Here is a 17,639-nt window from a genome sequence, read left to right as displayed (position 1 = left end):
TAATAGACTTTTTAAAATTATACTTGTTTTATACTTTTATAGTTAATAGTTCACCAAATTTTAAAATATTTTTTCAAAAATATAACCCCATCCTTTGTGTTTATTAACTTAATCTTTTTAAATAGTAACATATATATTTTATTAACTTTTTAAATTAAGAATAATTTTCTAACAATTTCGTCTCGTCGATAACCAGTTTTGAAAAATTTCTTTTAAAGTTTTAACTAATTTAATATGTTTTAATTATTAACGGGAAAAAGGATGGAGTATGGTATTATTTTTTATCTGTGTGCATTACTCAACCACACTTCACCTTCTTAAGTTATGAACTTTAATAACATTAAAAGTAATTATTAAAAATTAGTACTTGACTAGTCAACATTTAAAAAAAATGACTTTTCATTTTTTAAATTAAAATAATAAATACGTTATCATTTAAAATTCTTAAGTTTATAGGGGTTTTAACATATTATAAGGGATGTGGTTAGATTGTGGAAAAATATGTCAATTTTGACATCTAATAACTATAAAAATATAAATGAAACAGCATTATTTTAAAATGTCCAATATCTTTTAAGATATTGACTAGGTCATAATTAACCAATTATCCTGTACATAACACCAAAAATAAATGTGAAATGATTATTAATGTTAATGATAATGAACATCATTATTTTTTTTATCTTAACCAGTGATGGAGACGCTAGATTTTTTGTAAAATGCTAACGATACCGCCACATTAATGATACAAATAGATACGAAATTACTAACCTTATTTCATTTAAAATGTAGGGACTAGGGATCAAATTGTATGCTATTTTTTAAATGTCGTACACTACTTTTTCGCTACAATTTAAACGTGTTTTTGTATGATCACAAAAAAAAAACCTAAGTAATATTATATAAATTTTCACATTCTAAAAAATAAAGCTAGCAGACATCCTTTAATTGGGAGGAAAATTGGGTTTGAGCAAGCAAAAATTCTTCAGTTAGTTATTAGAACTGAAGTCATATTATCACCTATAAAATATACACTTCGATGCAAAAATATAAACAACGAAATAATAATTCAGGAAATTACAGCCATAACAAATTCTGTAATAAAGTATGGGAAAGTAAAATAAACTAGTTATTTTTATTTTACATGTTGTAAATGTGCTGAAACATAGTGTGTCCATTGTGTAAGTATGACAATCTTGACTATTTTAGCTTCTGTATGAAGCAGCACGTTAGGTATAGGTTTTACAATGATGTATGAGTTTTTTGTGATTGTACTCTGTATCCTGTAATCATGATAGCTTTTATTCTGCGGACCAGTTCTGATTTAATTAAATTATTATTTATTACTTTACCATGGCTTTTCATCTATTTCAACTTAAGTAAACACGTATATTTTAATGTTCGTATTTTTTGTCTGAAAAGTATAAAATGTATTAAGTATTAACAATAAAAGTCATCACAGTGGGGTCGAGACATAGTATATTGTAGTGGAGGTCACAAGTCTTTAAGAATTAATATAACTGAATGTGATAAAATTACTTTTAAATAAATACTTCCATGCAAATATCTTTAATGATTATCATATTAAATATATGAAAAAAAACATTGTAAATACAATAACATTCTTAAAATATTATTCTTGTTATTAGGGTGAATATGATTTAGGGGATTCAAAGAGGTGTATTTTTTTACGTTTTTGACTTAAGAGCCTGACAAAATTACACCTACTTAGGACGGTTCGATTTCAATTCTGTTAATAGATACGAGTTTTTTGGCTACTTTGCTAGTTTGTGTAGGTAACGGATTTTTTTTTTATATAAAAAAAAAATTGTTTTTAAGATGAAAAAATGAAAACAAATAAAAATCCGTTTTCTATATATCCTAGTAAAGTAGACATCGAAATCGATTTTTTTTACAGAACTGAGATCAGGAGTAATTTTGTCAGGCTTTTAAGTATAAAATACCACCAATAAAGCGTTCACTAATTGCAAAACTTGTACAAGTTAAAAATAATACCTTAAAGCTTACACAAATAATTAATCTTCAAATAAATTGACACGGTCAAAACTGATTAAAACCTCTTTTTTCTTAAATATGCCCATGTAAAACTCCTTAAAACCCGTCCACTCTCAACCATCTTAAGGTCGGTCTACATTTATTACTTGTTGCTGTTGTAACACATAATACACCGCGTAATCGAAAATGAAAATAATTTTTCAGATACTATACCGTTTACCAAGTGAATATGGTTACGCAGAAATAAAAACGCATAACGCAGGCGCATACTAGAGTAATGCTTTTTTTTTATGCGCAACTATATTCTTTCGTCGAACTTGAGTATAGTTGACTATTCGTGCACACATAGCAACCTGGTTGTCTTATACGGCGATAGTGTGATGCTTTTTTTTTTGTTCTTCCCAAAAAATAAAAATAAATGTTTGACTACAGAATTTTGAGAAAATTGTATGTGCTCATAGTCCCACTATATTTTTATGTTAAGCCTAGTAGTACTTTATTACTTATTCATTTTAATTATTATAAACATATTAATGTATATTACATTTTTAAAAGTTAAATAATAAAAATAGTATATGATCTAAAAAAATATTTTTATTGATTAAAACTCAAAAAATGTCATATATAATGTACCAATACAAAATATTTTCTATTGTTTTTTTTTTTTTTTAATAACTCAATTGCGCTATTACAAATTTGGCAAAATAAATGTATTAGGTGCTTTATTAAACCTTTTTTGAATTACTATGCTATAATAATATTAGTTAATTATTATTTAAAAAATACTAATGCATAATATGATATCGCTGCCTAGTACTGCGATTGTCTAACTTTCTTTTAGTCATCAGATTTTTTTTAATAAATAGCTATTTCATACTTGTTGATATAATTAATATAATAAATATATATTATTATATTAAAAATATTATATAATATAATGTTTATGTATAATTATATTGTATACTGGTATTAATTGAAAAGTTGAACTATATTTACACGACTTATGGTAAATTAAATTATATACATATGTATGATAATTACAACAATATAATAATAAATAGAAAAAATGTTAAACTATTGATCACAAAATAACATTGGTTTCCAACAATAGGTGGTTAGTACATAAATATACACAAAAAAAGGTTTTTAAAAACAAATAATAAATAATCAATAATAAGTAATATTATAATAAATTATACATTTTGTGGACTACAAGCTCATGCAGATCAATCCCAATACTGCGATCAACGTCAAACAATTGATCCTAATATACAACACGTCTTTCAATACATTATTAATACTAATTTTACTTTTTGTAAGATGCATGTACATTATTTTTACAATCCAAAAGAGCAAGTGCTGTATCATAATTATTTACACGAGCAAGTCACCACTTTCATGTCGGGATAGCTCTTGAGCATTACATGATTAGATCGGTCGGTGTAGAGCAAGGTGAGCGGGGCTAAGGAATCAGGGACACACGACGGTTCAGGAATGTCCCAGAGACGACCAAATGATCTAGCCAGACTCTGGACGGTCGCGTGGTTGCTAGGTCTCGAGTTCTTGTCCAAAGGAAACAAACAACCTCCGGCACAGTAGTTGGTTTCGAATTGCTTTGGATATATCACCCAGTCCTCCCAGCCAATGTCGGCGAAGTTCAACACTAACTTTTCCATTCGACACTGATCCGCATTGGTGAACTGTATTGAATCGCCCATGTCGGCCATCTGCACATTAAAAATAGTATATTAGCTTCAATCAAACATAATAATAGTATTGTTATTGATTGATATTATGTATGTTTTTTTAAACAGCGACAGATGCAGCTGTTTGTCTGCCAAGTGTCACTTGTGGTAACTGCTGCGCCTCACCATTACTTCGATATAGTTTATTAAATGTTAAAACTGAAGAACATAATATTATACCAATACGATCAATTATTTTACTTAATTAGTTGTATACAAAATATCAAAAAATTGTATAATGTATACTTGACCTACTTAATAAGCAACAGAGAGTGGTATCATTATAAGTTATTAGTAACAAGTAAATCTTTACTAATTTGTGTAATTTATCAAATAGGTACTATAAATAAGACGTCGATGTCGTACAAAAACAACTTCCTTTTAATAAATTACATTATTATTTACTGCTGGTCATTATTCAAGAGAGAAGTATACATACAATTCTTAAACAAAATTAATAAGTTAATTTATAACGTCCAACCACAACTTTATTATTTTTTTGAATACTATTTGAATTATGTTTAAAGACATTTTATTTTTTAACATTTTTATTTACCTTCCGAAACTATGCAAACTTTTAATGGCTATTGCATATTATTACTGTAATAAGATCAAGTTTTAAATTAAATATTACCTTTAAACAGGTTATTATTATAAGACAGTAGCGTATATAGTATATATTGATAGTAATATGTAGACTGTAGTATAGATAAAATGTGGTACGCTAGTTGTGATGATTATAATTTTTTAATAAAATGTCTTCATAAATTATTACTGTTTAAAAAAACTCTTATACGTATGAATAAAAATAATTGTATAAGTATTATTAGAAAACATAAATTACGATTTTAAAACGACTCAATATCTAATGGACTTTAAGATACTAGTCGTCCAATGTACAAATAAAATGTCTCGTGTCTCGCCATAATGAATGCTACAATTTGTTTTCTAACTCATTATTGGGACATTTACTATGTTGTTTTTAAATTAAAATAAACTTATGAATAGTAAATAGATAGTAGACACCTTAGCAGAGAGTAATTAACTTTTACTACGAAATAAATAGTTTAAAAAAACCTACTAACCTGTAGCCTATTGTTTTTTCTTAGTCCTTTCTTCTTCTTTTTTTTCCGTTTTAATTCATCGGTCAAATCACCTGGATTGGCTACGACTTCATTGTCTTCCACTGATCTTCTGCGTCTCCTAGTGGACTTCAGTGAAGTCTCGAATAATAACTTGGCAAGTTCTTGAGCTTTAGCGTATCCACCGGCCGAGTTCTTTGAGTACAACACAAGACCAATCGAAGGTTTCCCTGGATCGTTAATTTGGACACCTAGGCGGGATATACCAGCCAAAATTCGTGGTCCTAAAGTGTCGGCCAAGTCTAAACTATTGACTAAGATGGCAGTACCTAAAAACGTTTTTGATGTCGATTGTTTTGTCAATGAGTAAAACGATACGTTCATAGGATTTAAGTGCCGGTTATTTTGACTAGGATCGATTTGCAGTACAGCTTTCTGGACTATTTCAGTACGTTCAAGTGCTTCCAAATCATAAACATACAAAGCATGAGCTCCCAACATTTCTAAAAAAAAAAACCGTATTCATTAAAATATATACAGAAGTATATATGGTGTTATAGAACGCCGTATGGACGACAGTAAACAAATTACTAAAGAATTCAAAATTAATATTTCATTTGGATTTTTCGTTATAATCATATATAAGTGTTTCAAGCCGTTCAACACTCGGTCACGGTCACTGACACAATTACGGCATATCTACTTTAATATTTTATGTGATTATGGTTGTTTGCTAGTTCTCAATCTAATACGATACTAACATGGGAATATATTCGTCTGTATTTTAAATAATAGAAAAAATAATATTATGTTTCGACCATATTTTTTTTACATTGTAACGATCATATTTCACCTGACCGTTACTTCGCGTCCCAAACCTACTGACACAGCACCCCCGACTACAGGTAGGGGAACGGTCACACACACAGGACAATGCACGTTGCGTATCATCTAATTAACCAGTTGACTTTACCATCACGGACCGCCAATATCCTCGACCTTGCGCTCTATATTTTTGCCGTTTTACTACAAGCCGCCCATCCGACTATCTTTTGTGTGCGTCCGTTTCAACTCCGCTTTGACCAACCATTTCATCGTCCAACCCAGGTCAGAGTGTATATATATATATATATATTGTATAATTTTGTATTTTATTTAGAAACCCTAATTTAGAATAAAACATCTTGTAGCCTGCAGCTGAGAGTTAGATTATTTAACAGTGTGACCGCCCGTTCTAGCTCCTCGGGCGATATATTAAGTTAATAAGGGAGACTTTAAGGCCAATTAGACGTAGACAACGGCCTAGCCAACCGTTTTCCCGTGGGATCCGTCTATTTTAGCCTTATCGACGGCCACTTTGCCTAGTCTAGCCAGCTAGACAAGTAGGTACGTTACAACATCAATACAATGTAAAAAAATTATTTTACACTTACAAAAAAAATCAACTATATCTAGCTATAGATTTATGAAATGTTTCATAATTTAATGAGAATAATATAAAAATAAAAAAATCGAATTTTAAAAAACGTCCACGATGAGTTCATTATAAACTATATAATTTAACAACAAAGGATATGCCAGTTCAACATAATGTGTCGCCATTTTAATGGACTTATAATTGTTATTGTTTATTGTTGGTATTTGTTAGGGTAAGGGGTTTTCCTGACAAATAAGCGCTTGGGTATTTCGAACAGCGAGAAACGTGATTTTTCGCCAGCCGCCATAATGCATCGCATATAATATGTCCACAATCGCCTAATACGTGTTGTGAGAGAAAGAAGAGACCTGACAATTATCTCTCCATTCGCGACTCGAAATGTCCCCTCGTAGTACCCGAACACATTAATTCTGATAATCCGTTTATCTATTTCGTATCTCCGCCGGGGCCCGGGAGTCACAGATAACACCACACATTCAAGTATTCAACCCCTTAAATCCGATTTGTCATGTAGTCTAGACTGACAAGGCGAAATCCTCCGTCCGTCTTTCTCCAATACACAATATCATAAGTGTATGTAATAATCCCGCTGGACTCCATCATAATGGAGGTACCACTAACAAAGGATTAATAACCCGCACGTTCAGGACACACGAGTATTAGGTACCCGCAACGGTGGTGGTAGATATGGCGACGGAGACGGCGACGGACCGAGATATGGCTATGTCCACGGAGGACCAATTGACAGGCCATTAGATTAGGCACCGTCCTCTTCGTATTGACCCTCGACGAGAGAGCACCTGCATTTTATATTTTGTATTTTTGCTTGGACACAAAAGTCTTTTGTCCCTGGCGCCACGACCGTTTCCTACAGGCCCACCGCTGTGGCACACTAAAATATGTCGTCTTCACTCTTGCTCCCTCCGTCCGTTTTCAACACTACCCCTCTTGTTCCCCTCCAATAATCCCAAACTCTCGTTGACATCCGACAATGGTGTAATTAGACATGTTTGTGTTTAACATAAAGTAAGATTGTTTTTTGTCCAGATACAATAAAACGAAAAACGTTTAATGCAGTCTGCCGCTTATCGATTAGTTGTTTTTTTCTTAAGGAATCCGTGGCGCTGAGATGCTATAAAGACGATCCTAATGCTGTACAGACGGCGTCGCCACGCAAATTAAACGGAAGTTGAATACAGACAAGGCGCCAAAAATTCAAAACACTCTAAGAACGACCCTTTTTTTCAAATTGTTTCCCTTACCCTCCCGATTTAGTATGTACATAATAGTCACTTAGGTCTCCTGTCCTGATATAAAACATACACACCCATTTCACTATATTATTATACAACATAACTACTGGTAAACCCAAAACGCACATTGCGTCAGAACCCACCCATTCAAGCGCCTAACCGATGAAATATGTATGACAATTGCGTTGTTTTGAAGCTGTGCAGGTATTAAGGAAACATTAATTTACCAACTAGTTCGAATATTAAATGATAGAATATGTCTATTTAAACTTTTTGTACCGTAAATTAAATGACCTCGAAGGGGATTATTTCTATTAATATGTTAACTACTTTACAAAAGAAGAGTACTGCGGATAGTTAAAAAAAGTATTTATATTTTTCCACAACAATTATTTAATGTTCAATTATATTATTGAAATAAAAATAATTATTTTAAAACTATATAAAATGAGAGATCCATACATTTAGAACTAATCTTTATGATATTGTATATGGTTGAGTTTTTAATTGTTTTATGTTTCATCAAAATACAGAAAAGTGTATTTTATCATCAATTTTTTTACTTTTTAAATTTAAATAGAATGGATTAAAGAAATTAAATAAGAATTATTCAGGCTTCTCAATATGCGACCTTAATTAGGTATAAGTTACAATTCTTTTTGAAGATATTTTTAATATTGAAGTTTAGAAAGTCAACAACCAACAAACTATACTTATAAAATATATATTTGTATATTAAATTCTAAATGTCTACTAAAATTTATGTAAACAAAGATATATTAAAAATATTATGTTAGAATAAAAAGGAATGATGATTTTAATTAAATACTTTAACATTTTATGTTTTAACGCTCAGCTAGGGATTTAAAACAGTAATAAGCCTAACATTAATCAATTTTTAAAAATAACCAATATAAAAATGAAGTTTTTTTAAATTGTATACAAAAAGATTATTTTTAGCTTGTTAAATAATAAATATTTTATTCTTAAGACGGAATCTTTAACATTATACTTCAATAAATGCACCAAAAGAAGTTTTCAATACACTAAATCCGAAAAAAGTTTCCCATTGTTATTTGGTTCAACTCTTTCATTGAACTTTGACAGTAATTGAGTTTCTCTAAGTAACCAAGACGTAAAAGTCTTAATTATGAACTTTTATTTTCCCCTTACTTCTCCAACTAAACAATCAGTCCCATAAAAACGTAGGAACAATTTCGAAAAAGAAAAGTAATTTTCAACTTCACTATTCGTAGTGCTTATTGAAATGTCACCAAACTTAAATCACATACAAGTCGAAAGTATTTAATGCATTCCTTTAATTTATTATACATATACTTTTAAAGTTAATTATTTTATATTTGTAAGGTAGTATCAGTTAATATAGATTAAATCAATATAGTAAAACTGCAGTTATACATACTGGTAAAATGTATTTCCAATTTAGACTAAGAGGGTTGACTTTTATAATCAAAAGTACATTTACGTTACGTCTGTATTCTATTATTGTTTGACTATTCAGAATAATAGTACACTGAGCTCTAAGCAGTGACTATTTGAGTTTTAATCTAACAGAGCGTTTTTACAGTGGCATTTTTATCAATAAGAAAATTTATACGATTGGTACTTTAAGTGATCAACAGTTAAAAAAGTGTACTCCTCCACAATTAAAATCGGGTAAAGTAATTCGAAAGTAGAACATTTTCCAGCTTTTAACTTTGACTTGAAATAACTTCTCGAATTAGAATGGGTTTAAATTTAATAGAAATATTTGTTAAGTATGCCCCTGTCTTGTTAATGCTCTCAAACCTATAATTTTACCCGACCCTCATACCAACACATAAAAGGGAAGTTTTTTTAACCACAAATTTAAGATTTGAGAGCTGAAAATTAGTCAGCTGGTAAAACTGATATACATCTATAAAACATTAGACAAAAAAATATGTATTTGTTTGTATTTATAAGATCTTATTGGGACATGAAAATAATACTACTACCTTCTCAGCATCGCATCGATACTCGCATAATAGTTATTTTTATTGTAATATCCATGAGTTATAAAAAATATTTTAAAAATATTTACATGAATAGGTTATTAAATTATTTTAATTAAGAAATAACACTTGAAATCTGAATACTATCTCGATGTATAACACGTATGAACAATTATTATTAGTTATTAATTTAAATTACTATTATATTATAGCGTATAATGTAAAATGACAGTTATTATTGTGGAATGAATGCAATACAAAGGTTGCCAGTTTGGGTACATATAAAAATATAAAGTTCTGCCAGATCAGACAGCTAGAGATACACCCTATGTTAAATGTAAGTCTTCTTAAGATTTATACTTCAGCGAAGAACATATTGGCTGTCTCACGCTGTTTTTTATGTAATTTCTATATCAGCATAGCGTGAGACACCGGGTAAGTTGTCAAGAAAATGTTTTATAATTACCCGTTCTCGGCGGAATACTCCTAATGATGTCGTACTGCTGGGAACCAGTGTCCTGGTACAGTTTATACATGTAACCTGGTATCCTTGATTTAGTGGAGTTTTTCGACTTTTTCAAATCCAACATCCTCTGTAGCGAGTGGCCAAAGTCTTCGGAAACCAAAGCGCAACAACAGCATGGTATGAGGACAGCTATGACCGCGTAGAGACACATGATCGATACGATTGCCGCCGTTCGACTAAGAAAAGAGGGAAAAAACTAAAATATCAGAAAAATCAATCCATGTGACACTTCCAAGTATCCAAACACGACTGGAGCCACACTGGTTTGAGTCTCAGGTAGGCTGGTGCCGGCCGACATCGGACTATTACCTGTATGTCGTTTGCGTAAGCGTGTCAAGTGGTGAACCTTTTTTTTCCTCTTCGTCTGCTCCCTCCGGACGGGGCGACAATTAAATCCAGACCGGAACGTATCAAAGGAAAATGGGTCTGATTTTGGCCATTAGAAAAATATTCGTAGAAAGGGACGTCAATAAACAGGAAAACGTGTTAAATGTGTTTGTTTTTTTTTCCATTTATTTTTTCGGCAGACAAGGATTGTGAATAGGCGGTTGCTCGTTTAAATAAACTGCCGTAAGCACGCTTTAAAATATATATATATATATATATATACATTTATTGCTTTGTCAATATTTGTCAGCGGCTTAAACCCATTTATAGATATTTTCATTTTATTTTGCAGGATAACTTAACGATAGTCACGTTGTTTCGCAAAGGCTCAGGAATGCATGTGGACACAATAACCACAGTACACTGCCATTACATTTGTGCTTGAACCAAAATAGAAGTTTGAAAAATAAATTGTCCATTACCTACATTGTATTTGCAAATGTATGGTTATTGTAGTATAATGGCATTTTTAACGACTTAATAATTTAAGTGTCTTAATCGTTTTACTTAATAAACATACAAATATGTTGATGTCAACATAGTTAAAGGAATTTATTGTTTATAGGTATAAATATATTTAGGTATTATTAATATGCATTTATTAGAGTTATGTATTTTAGAAAAAGTTTAGGGTTTGTTATAAATTATTATTATTATGCATATATGTAAGATATGTAATTCAGATATTTAATCAACCGATAAAATATAATAATATCTAATTTCCTTAACAGTTTGTCTTGTGTTTTAATATTTTATCATTTAAACTGGATAATACCTACATTTACATACATAGTGTGTTTATACTATTGTACAATATGTATCATATACAAGTCTAATAGTATAATTTTAAACTGTATTTGCCAAAAAGTTGTTTTCACAATTTACCATTGTTCTACAATATTAATTTTATAGTTTGGTTTCTGGTTAATAATAAACATTGTACATTATACAAATATTATACATTTGTACCTAACCCATATTATACAATGGTTATTGAAGTTCCAGTAAAATAAAATAAAGTAAAGTGTAACAAAATAATAATAATATTAATGTAAACCAAATCTTACAAACGATTGGAATAACCAATAAAGAAATTTCATTAGCATAAAAATAGCTTGAAGGTAAAATCACAACCATGACAAAAAAATCTAAATTTCGAAAAATGTATTATTCTATTATAACAGGGTTTTTATTTGACTAATAAGTAACGACGCTGAATTTTCAAAAAATAATATATTTTAAAATATGATTTGTAACTGAGTTACTGAGGTGTTACCATAAGGTGGCTTCCTTGCATGTTAATTATTCAGGCTATGTACATATCCTCGACAAAAAAAAACGTATTGTAAATATTGTACAGATTGTTTTGTTAATACAGAGAACAAAAAAAAATGATTTTGCATTAGGTAAAAAAAATTACTATAGGTATACTATTTTGGGTAGCATACAATTATTTAATAAAAGCTCTCTCAAATGTGTATTGGATAAAAACAAAGGACACAAAAAATCATTATTAATCAATAATTATGTACTTTATTAAGCATAACATAAAATATTCATCTATACAATTCATATCTATTACATAGTTTTGTTATTCTGCCTACCCATTTTAAGTTTAAGGTGCGTGACTTTTATTTAATATTATAATATGTAATTTAATGTTAGTAAAAAGTTTTATTTATAATAATACAGCTGGTTAAGTTTATATTGGACACGACATAATACTATAAGCAGGAAGTTATTACACTTCTTTATTCCATTATGTTGAATTTAGCATGACAACCTTTAATATGTCTTTACATAAATATTATAAATCTATTCAATCAATCAATATAACTTATAACTTTTGTTAATTAATATAATATTCCATTTTTATGCTTTATACATAGTACAATGTATATTTTCACATAAAATACTAATATTTGTACTTGATAGTAATAAAACATTTTTAAATTATCTAATTGTTTTAATGAAAAAATATGAACTTAAGCTTCACGTAATTTGCCTTTTTTAATGTTATTGTAAAGCAATTTCTACGTATAAGTTAAACCTTTTCTAATCTAACGACAAATATATATTTTACTTTCCGTAACTGACTTGATTAAATATAATTTTGGAAATTCACTAAAGTTTAACTAAAGATTGATCGATAGCAAAATAAAAAACTTGTTTTACTGATAGAAATGACAAAGTTTACCCAACATACTCTTTTCGAAAATCAAACGACGAATATAGACACTGTTAGCTCCAATCGTCGAGAAAAAATAAGAGATGATCATATTATTATGTCATAGGTTGTACATAAACATTTTTTAGTACAAATATTTTTATGATAATAATAAGATAACCTATTATGGTACGTTGAATTAGTGTCCTCGATATAATTTATAAGAACATAAATTATTAATTAAGAACAACAAAAAATAGACAAGGACGATACGTTTTACTACGAATGCTGTATGAAAATTTTAGTATCCTAATTCCTTACCTATACCGTCACCTATTAAGATATTCATTATTAATTGTCAAATTATTTTGTGTTTTTATACTATTTTATTATGTTTCGTGTACTGTTGTAGGATGTGTATAATTAAAATAATAATATGTTAGTCACCGATGAGTCGATTTCGGGTTTAATTTAATTACCCGTGGTACAATGTCTCGAGGTATCGAATAATAATCATAAAAATATTTAAAAATTATCTAATAATAGTTATAAGAATGGAATGGTGAGTTCGTGTTCGAACTCGCCTGGCATTCGGTCTTTTGATACACCTGTAAAAGTCCTACTGAGAAAGCAACCATTTTTGTCATAACTTCAATAGTCCTCGCAATGACTTTGACTTCACCAACATTTTACCACCTTAACAAAACAGTACACGTGTTAAATATTTTGGCTGGAATGCCATTACCTAACCAAAGGATTGCGTACAAGCTGTATTGTTTAATGACAGAAGTGGTGCTAATGCTTGGATTTGTAACTGCTACAGATGCATTCCTCAACTCGGATCATGTAATGGATCGATTTAAATCAACAGCTATTGGATCGGCATCACTTATAGGTCTTTTTAATTCAATATATCAAAAACAGAACTATAAACGAAGCCAAAAAGCTTTGCAAAACCTAGACAAAGTGTCGGTTGACTTTCGAAGAGACTTGTTTGGTGAACACTTTGATCATATGGTCATAAAAGAATTCAGGTATACAAAATTGATTTTTATAATATTCCATTTTTAATACATAATCAATTATTTTATGATAAGTTTAATGTACTTAAATCATTATGAATATTTTAAATAGATTATATTATATAGCTGTTAATACTACATTTATACAAATATTGTAGTTTTTTAATACTAATTATTGTAATGGATGAACATAGTAGGCTGTGTCAGCCCAAGAATTTAGAGAGCAAACTAATAATAAAATAATGATAAGTTGCAAAAAAATAATACACAAGAGATGCAATCAGTGTCTACTTTTTACTGTCTACTGTTTCTGTGAGTTCAGAAGTGTTAAGATTTAAATTAGTGCAATATAGGAAGGCGTTGAAATATGGTTTGAAAATAAGAAGCTGTAAAACAGCATACTTAGAATATAAGTATAGTAATGAGGAGGATTCAGAAGGGGTAGAGAATCAATCGCGTTTGGAGAGCAAGTTGTAAATAGAAAAGAGAAACAGCAGTAAAGTCAGCAATGATATATGGACGTGAGTGCTGAGCACTGAATAAAAAAGAAACTGCACTGCTAAAGCACTAAAACATCGAAGCATGATAATTTTTGTAGGCTTTGTTAGGAGATGAAATAGTAGGAGAGGGACGGGAAGAAAAGGGAAGAGGAGATTAAGCATTATATTTTTGGTGTCCTCGCACAATTTCTGGAAGACCTCCCTACCAGGATTTATTTCTAAAATGTCCTATTTTATTTTTACCTATATTTCATACAGTTTTCATTATTATTTTAATTGAACATCTCTACTTCGATAGGATAGAACACATGATGTTATCCATTGGTGCATTTGTAACAGCGCTATCAGCATTAGTATATCCGTATTGGTCAGAATTTATTCCCGTCGATGAACGAACTGAAAGAAAATTAGCTACACCCATGAGAATGCCGTACATGGGTGAATATGCTACAGCGTATTGGCCTTTGTCATTTATTCTATGCTTGGCTATACTTTATGGAAATTTAAAAATTATAGCAGCACACTGTTTTTATATGTCTACACTTTCTCAAATCAAATGTTGTTTCATGCAACTCAAAAACAGTTTACGTTACATTATTGAAAACGAGGAAACTACTAATCATTTAAAAATATGGATTCAACGACATCAAGACATACAGAGGTGATCGTAGGAAACGATAGGGAAGATTAACTGTTTCTAATAACAATTTCTAACTAATATTTCATTTTTTTCAGAGTCGGAAATGAGTTTTGTAATATATACTCGCCAATGTTTTCAATTTTTCTTGCTTATTTCGTAATTGTGAATACTTCTATAATGGTGATGTCAATGTCTGTACGTATAGTCGTTTGTTAATAAACTTATCTAGTTCTAATTCAAATTTAAAAAGTAAAAAGAATAAATACGTTACAATGTTAATTTTAAACGATTTTATTTTGTAAGTGTCGTCAATAACTATATATGTATTAACAACAATAGTCAGCATGTTTCTAATACAAATGATCTTCAGGTATTAATTGTTTTATAAATTAAAAGGGTTAATTTTTTTTTTAAATATATCAAACTGATAATAACATATTATCATGTCTAAAAATATTTTGTGTTGTTATGAATTTAATTTTTATAAAGTGATTCTTTATACAGTTTCGTCTTAAAATGGGTCAAGCTTTTTCGACAATTTTCTTTTTGTGCAATATTAATCTTATTGTTATCCTTATTTTATTTTTTCACATTTCAACTATTCCACTAACAATATTGTAATATTATTATACATAATAACATTATCATATTTTAATTTATAGTACTTTTGTGCTGTTTTAAATTTAGGTATCGGATTTGGATTTAATCATGAAAATATCAGCACTGTCCCATGTGTGTATGTGTGCAGTTCTATTGTATTTGTCATGCAACACAGGATCATGTTTAGAACATGAGGTATATATTTTTTTAACGCTTTGAGGAAATATACACACTTTACAAAAAATAGGTTTTGGTTAAGTAGTTTTAAACACTTGGTGTATTAGTATTTAAACTGTTTTTCGTAGTCATTCACAGTAGGTCAAGAAGCATATGGGAGTTCATGGTACACTAAACAGTTGTCTGTCAAAAAATATTTTCAAATAATAATAATGAGGTCTAACCACAAAGTCATGTGCAAATGTATGCTCTACCCATCCATAACGCTGAGTAATGAAACATATGCAAAGGTATACATTTTAATTTATTGTATTATTACTTCACATAAAATATAGTTATAGTAGATCTATCAGTTATGGCGTAATTTATTTATGGATTCAACCGCATTTTCGTTATAATTAATGTCATAGAAAAAAATTAATACTTAAAAACTGATTGATAAACTCAACACACTGATACCTCACGTACCTATACAAGCGATACTTCCCAATCATTATATAGTGTACAAGCAATGTTTGTCGAGCCTAAGCCAAAAAATACAAAAATTTAAACACTTAAGACAAATACTTACAGTGTTATATGTTGTGAGTGTTAAGGTATTTTGGTTTTACTATATCCTTTTGTAGAACACTTGATAATAATAAACGTTATAAAAGAACTGATCCACGAACAACTGCAACCGATTTGCATGACACTAGTTTCAGGTAACTGGTATTTAGATAATTTTTACTGATAGCCAAATATTGATCACTAAATTTTCTTAGTAGGTAACCATCATCTTTAAACTGTGTTATTAGTCACTTTTAGGCCCAAACTATAGAATCATAAGTGGTACCTATAAATATGCCAAGTCAAAAATTTTTAAAATACTTGAAGTTGTCGGATTTAAGTTGTATTTTAATATTATTTAGAAAACGACATTGAGAGATAAGTTTCCAGCAAACGATATTGTATATCATCTACTTATTACCATCTATACTCTCTTAAATACCAAAATGTCTATAGCTGATTTTTTAAAAATGTACATTGAAGTCACCTATTTTTTAATTCCAATTTATTGAAAAATTAACGTACTTACACTGCATTGACAGAAATGCAACAAAATTGGAATTATATTGACGTCAAGTATGAATAAATATTAACAACATAAAAATATAACATATTTAACTACATTTGTAGGTAGGACGAGTAGTTTAAAGGGTAAAACAATGTTGATTCAAGTCCCGAAGTTGGATCAGCGACACCGTCCACCCATGCGTTGGATATATTATTTTGTCCATCGATATTAATACATAAACATAGATTAGAAACCTGCCTTAATACACTATTATATATAATTATAAATAAAGATACTTTAATATCAAATTTGAAAAAATTGATTTCAACCAGTTTGTTTATTGAAGGTTTTATTATAATTTTTTGGTAAAACAAATTAATTGATTAAACTATGTGGTGCAAATGTTGATCTAAAACTTAACGCTCATACTAACGTCAGTTTAGTTTTTCAGATTTTCGTTTTCGGTGTTTTTAACAATCAAACAAATGGTTGAACGACGTCTCGTAAAATGATGATAAACGTTGATATCATAAACCAATCATCAAAGCTTATAATACAGTATACCTACATACTACAATGCAAATGATTAGTAACTAGTAACATAACTTTTTTTTAAATATAGTTAAGTTATCTATTCTATCGGTAACTAAGTGTTGACTTTTTAACATTTAAAAAAATTAAAATTAACAAATTACATCTCAATATGTATTTTTTTGATTAAGTGCATTAAATACAACCACCTCTTATATTACGCTTGTACTACAAATTATTTAACAAATGTTGTATCATTATTACTTAATATTATTATTAAAATGTATTATTATTTATTATTATATAAGACACTAATATTTAACTATACTAATTAAAACTATGTTGAACTAACTTGAATATATTTGTAGCTAATTAGAGCTTATCGAACCGTTCAGAAATCATAGGCGTCAAGTCGAAATAAACTATACATTTCAACCCCTTCTGAAAGAAAGAGTTGATGATGTTTTTAGTGTTCGTCAGTATATCCGTTGAGTTTAGATCTAA

The 17,639-nt window shown here is 29.4% G+C and overlaps 1 protein-coding gene across 1 annotated transcript; it reads right to left on the bottom strand.

The window, feature by feature from the left end:
- Positions 1–3,238: 3,238 nt before the first annotated feature.
- On the bottom strand, positions 3,239–10,299 carry LOC126835948 (protein dbl-1-like). The gene is made up of 3 exons (XM_050568849.1): positions 9,995–10,299; positions 4,847–5,346; positions 3,239–3,743 (listed from the first exon to the last, which is right to left on the bottom strand). The coding sequence occupies exons 1-3, from the start codon at positions 10,203–10,205 to the stop codon at positions 3,387–3,389; spliced, it is 1,068 nt and encodes a 355-aa protein (XP_050424806.1). The 5' UTR covers positions 10,206–10,299; the 3' UTR covers positions 3,239–3,386.
- Positions 10,300–17,639: the final 7,340 nt, after the last annotated feature.

This window comes from Adelges cooleyi, unplaced genomic scaffold, assembly GCF_023614345.1.
Source record: "Adelges cooleyi isolate 19-005CV unplaced genomic scaffold, UGA_ACOO_1.1 ACOO_flye_CR_arks_rails_tigmint_CR_PRNA_23, whole genome shotgun sequence".
NCBI classification, from domain to species: domain Eukaryota; kingdom Metazoa; phylum Arthropoda; class Insecta; order Hemiptera; family Adelgidae; genus Adelges; species Adelges cooleyi.
Note: the sequence above shows the minus strand (reverse complement) of the source record. Positions and strands in the feature narration are given on the sequence as shown.

What these genes read in the sequence shown, in the direction of transcription:
- LOC126835948 (XM_050568849.1), bottom strand. Translation starts at nt 10,205, where the DNA reads ATGTGTCTCTACGCGGTCATAGCTGTCCTCATACCATGCTGTTGTTGC. An exon ending in GAGTATTCCGCCGAGAACGG is followed by an intron (nt 5,347 to 9,994) that starts GTAATTATAAAA and finishes TTTTTTTTTTAG; the next exon opens with AAATGTTGGGAGCTCATGCT. An exon ending in GAAAAAACAATAGGCTACAG is followed by an intron (nt 3,744 to 4,846) that starts GTTAGTAGGTTT and finishes TTTAATGTGCAG; the next exon opens with ATGGCCGACATGGGCGATTC.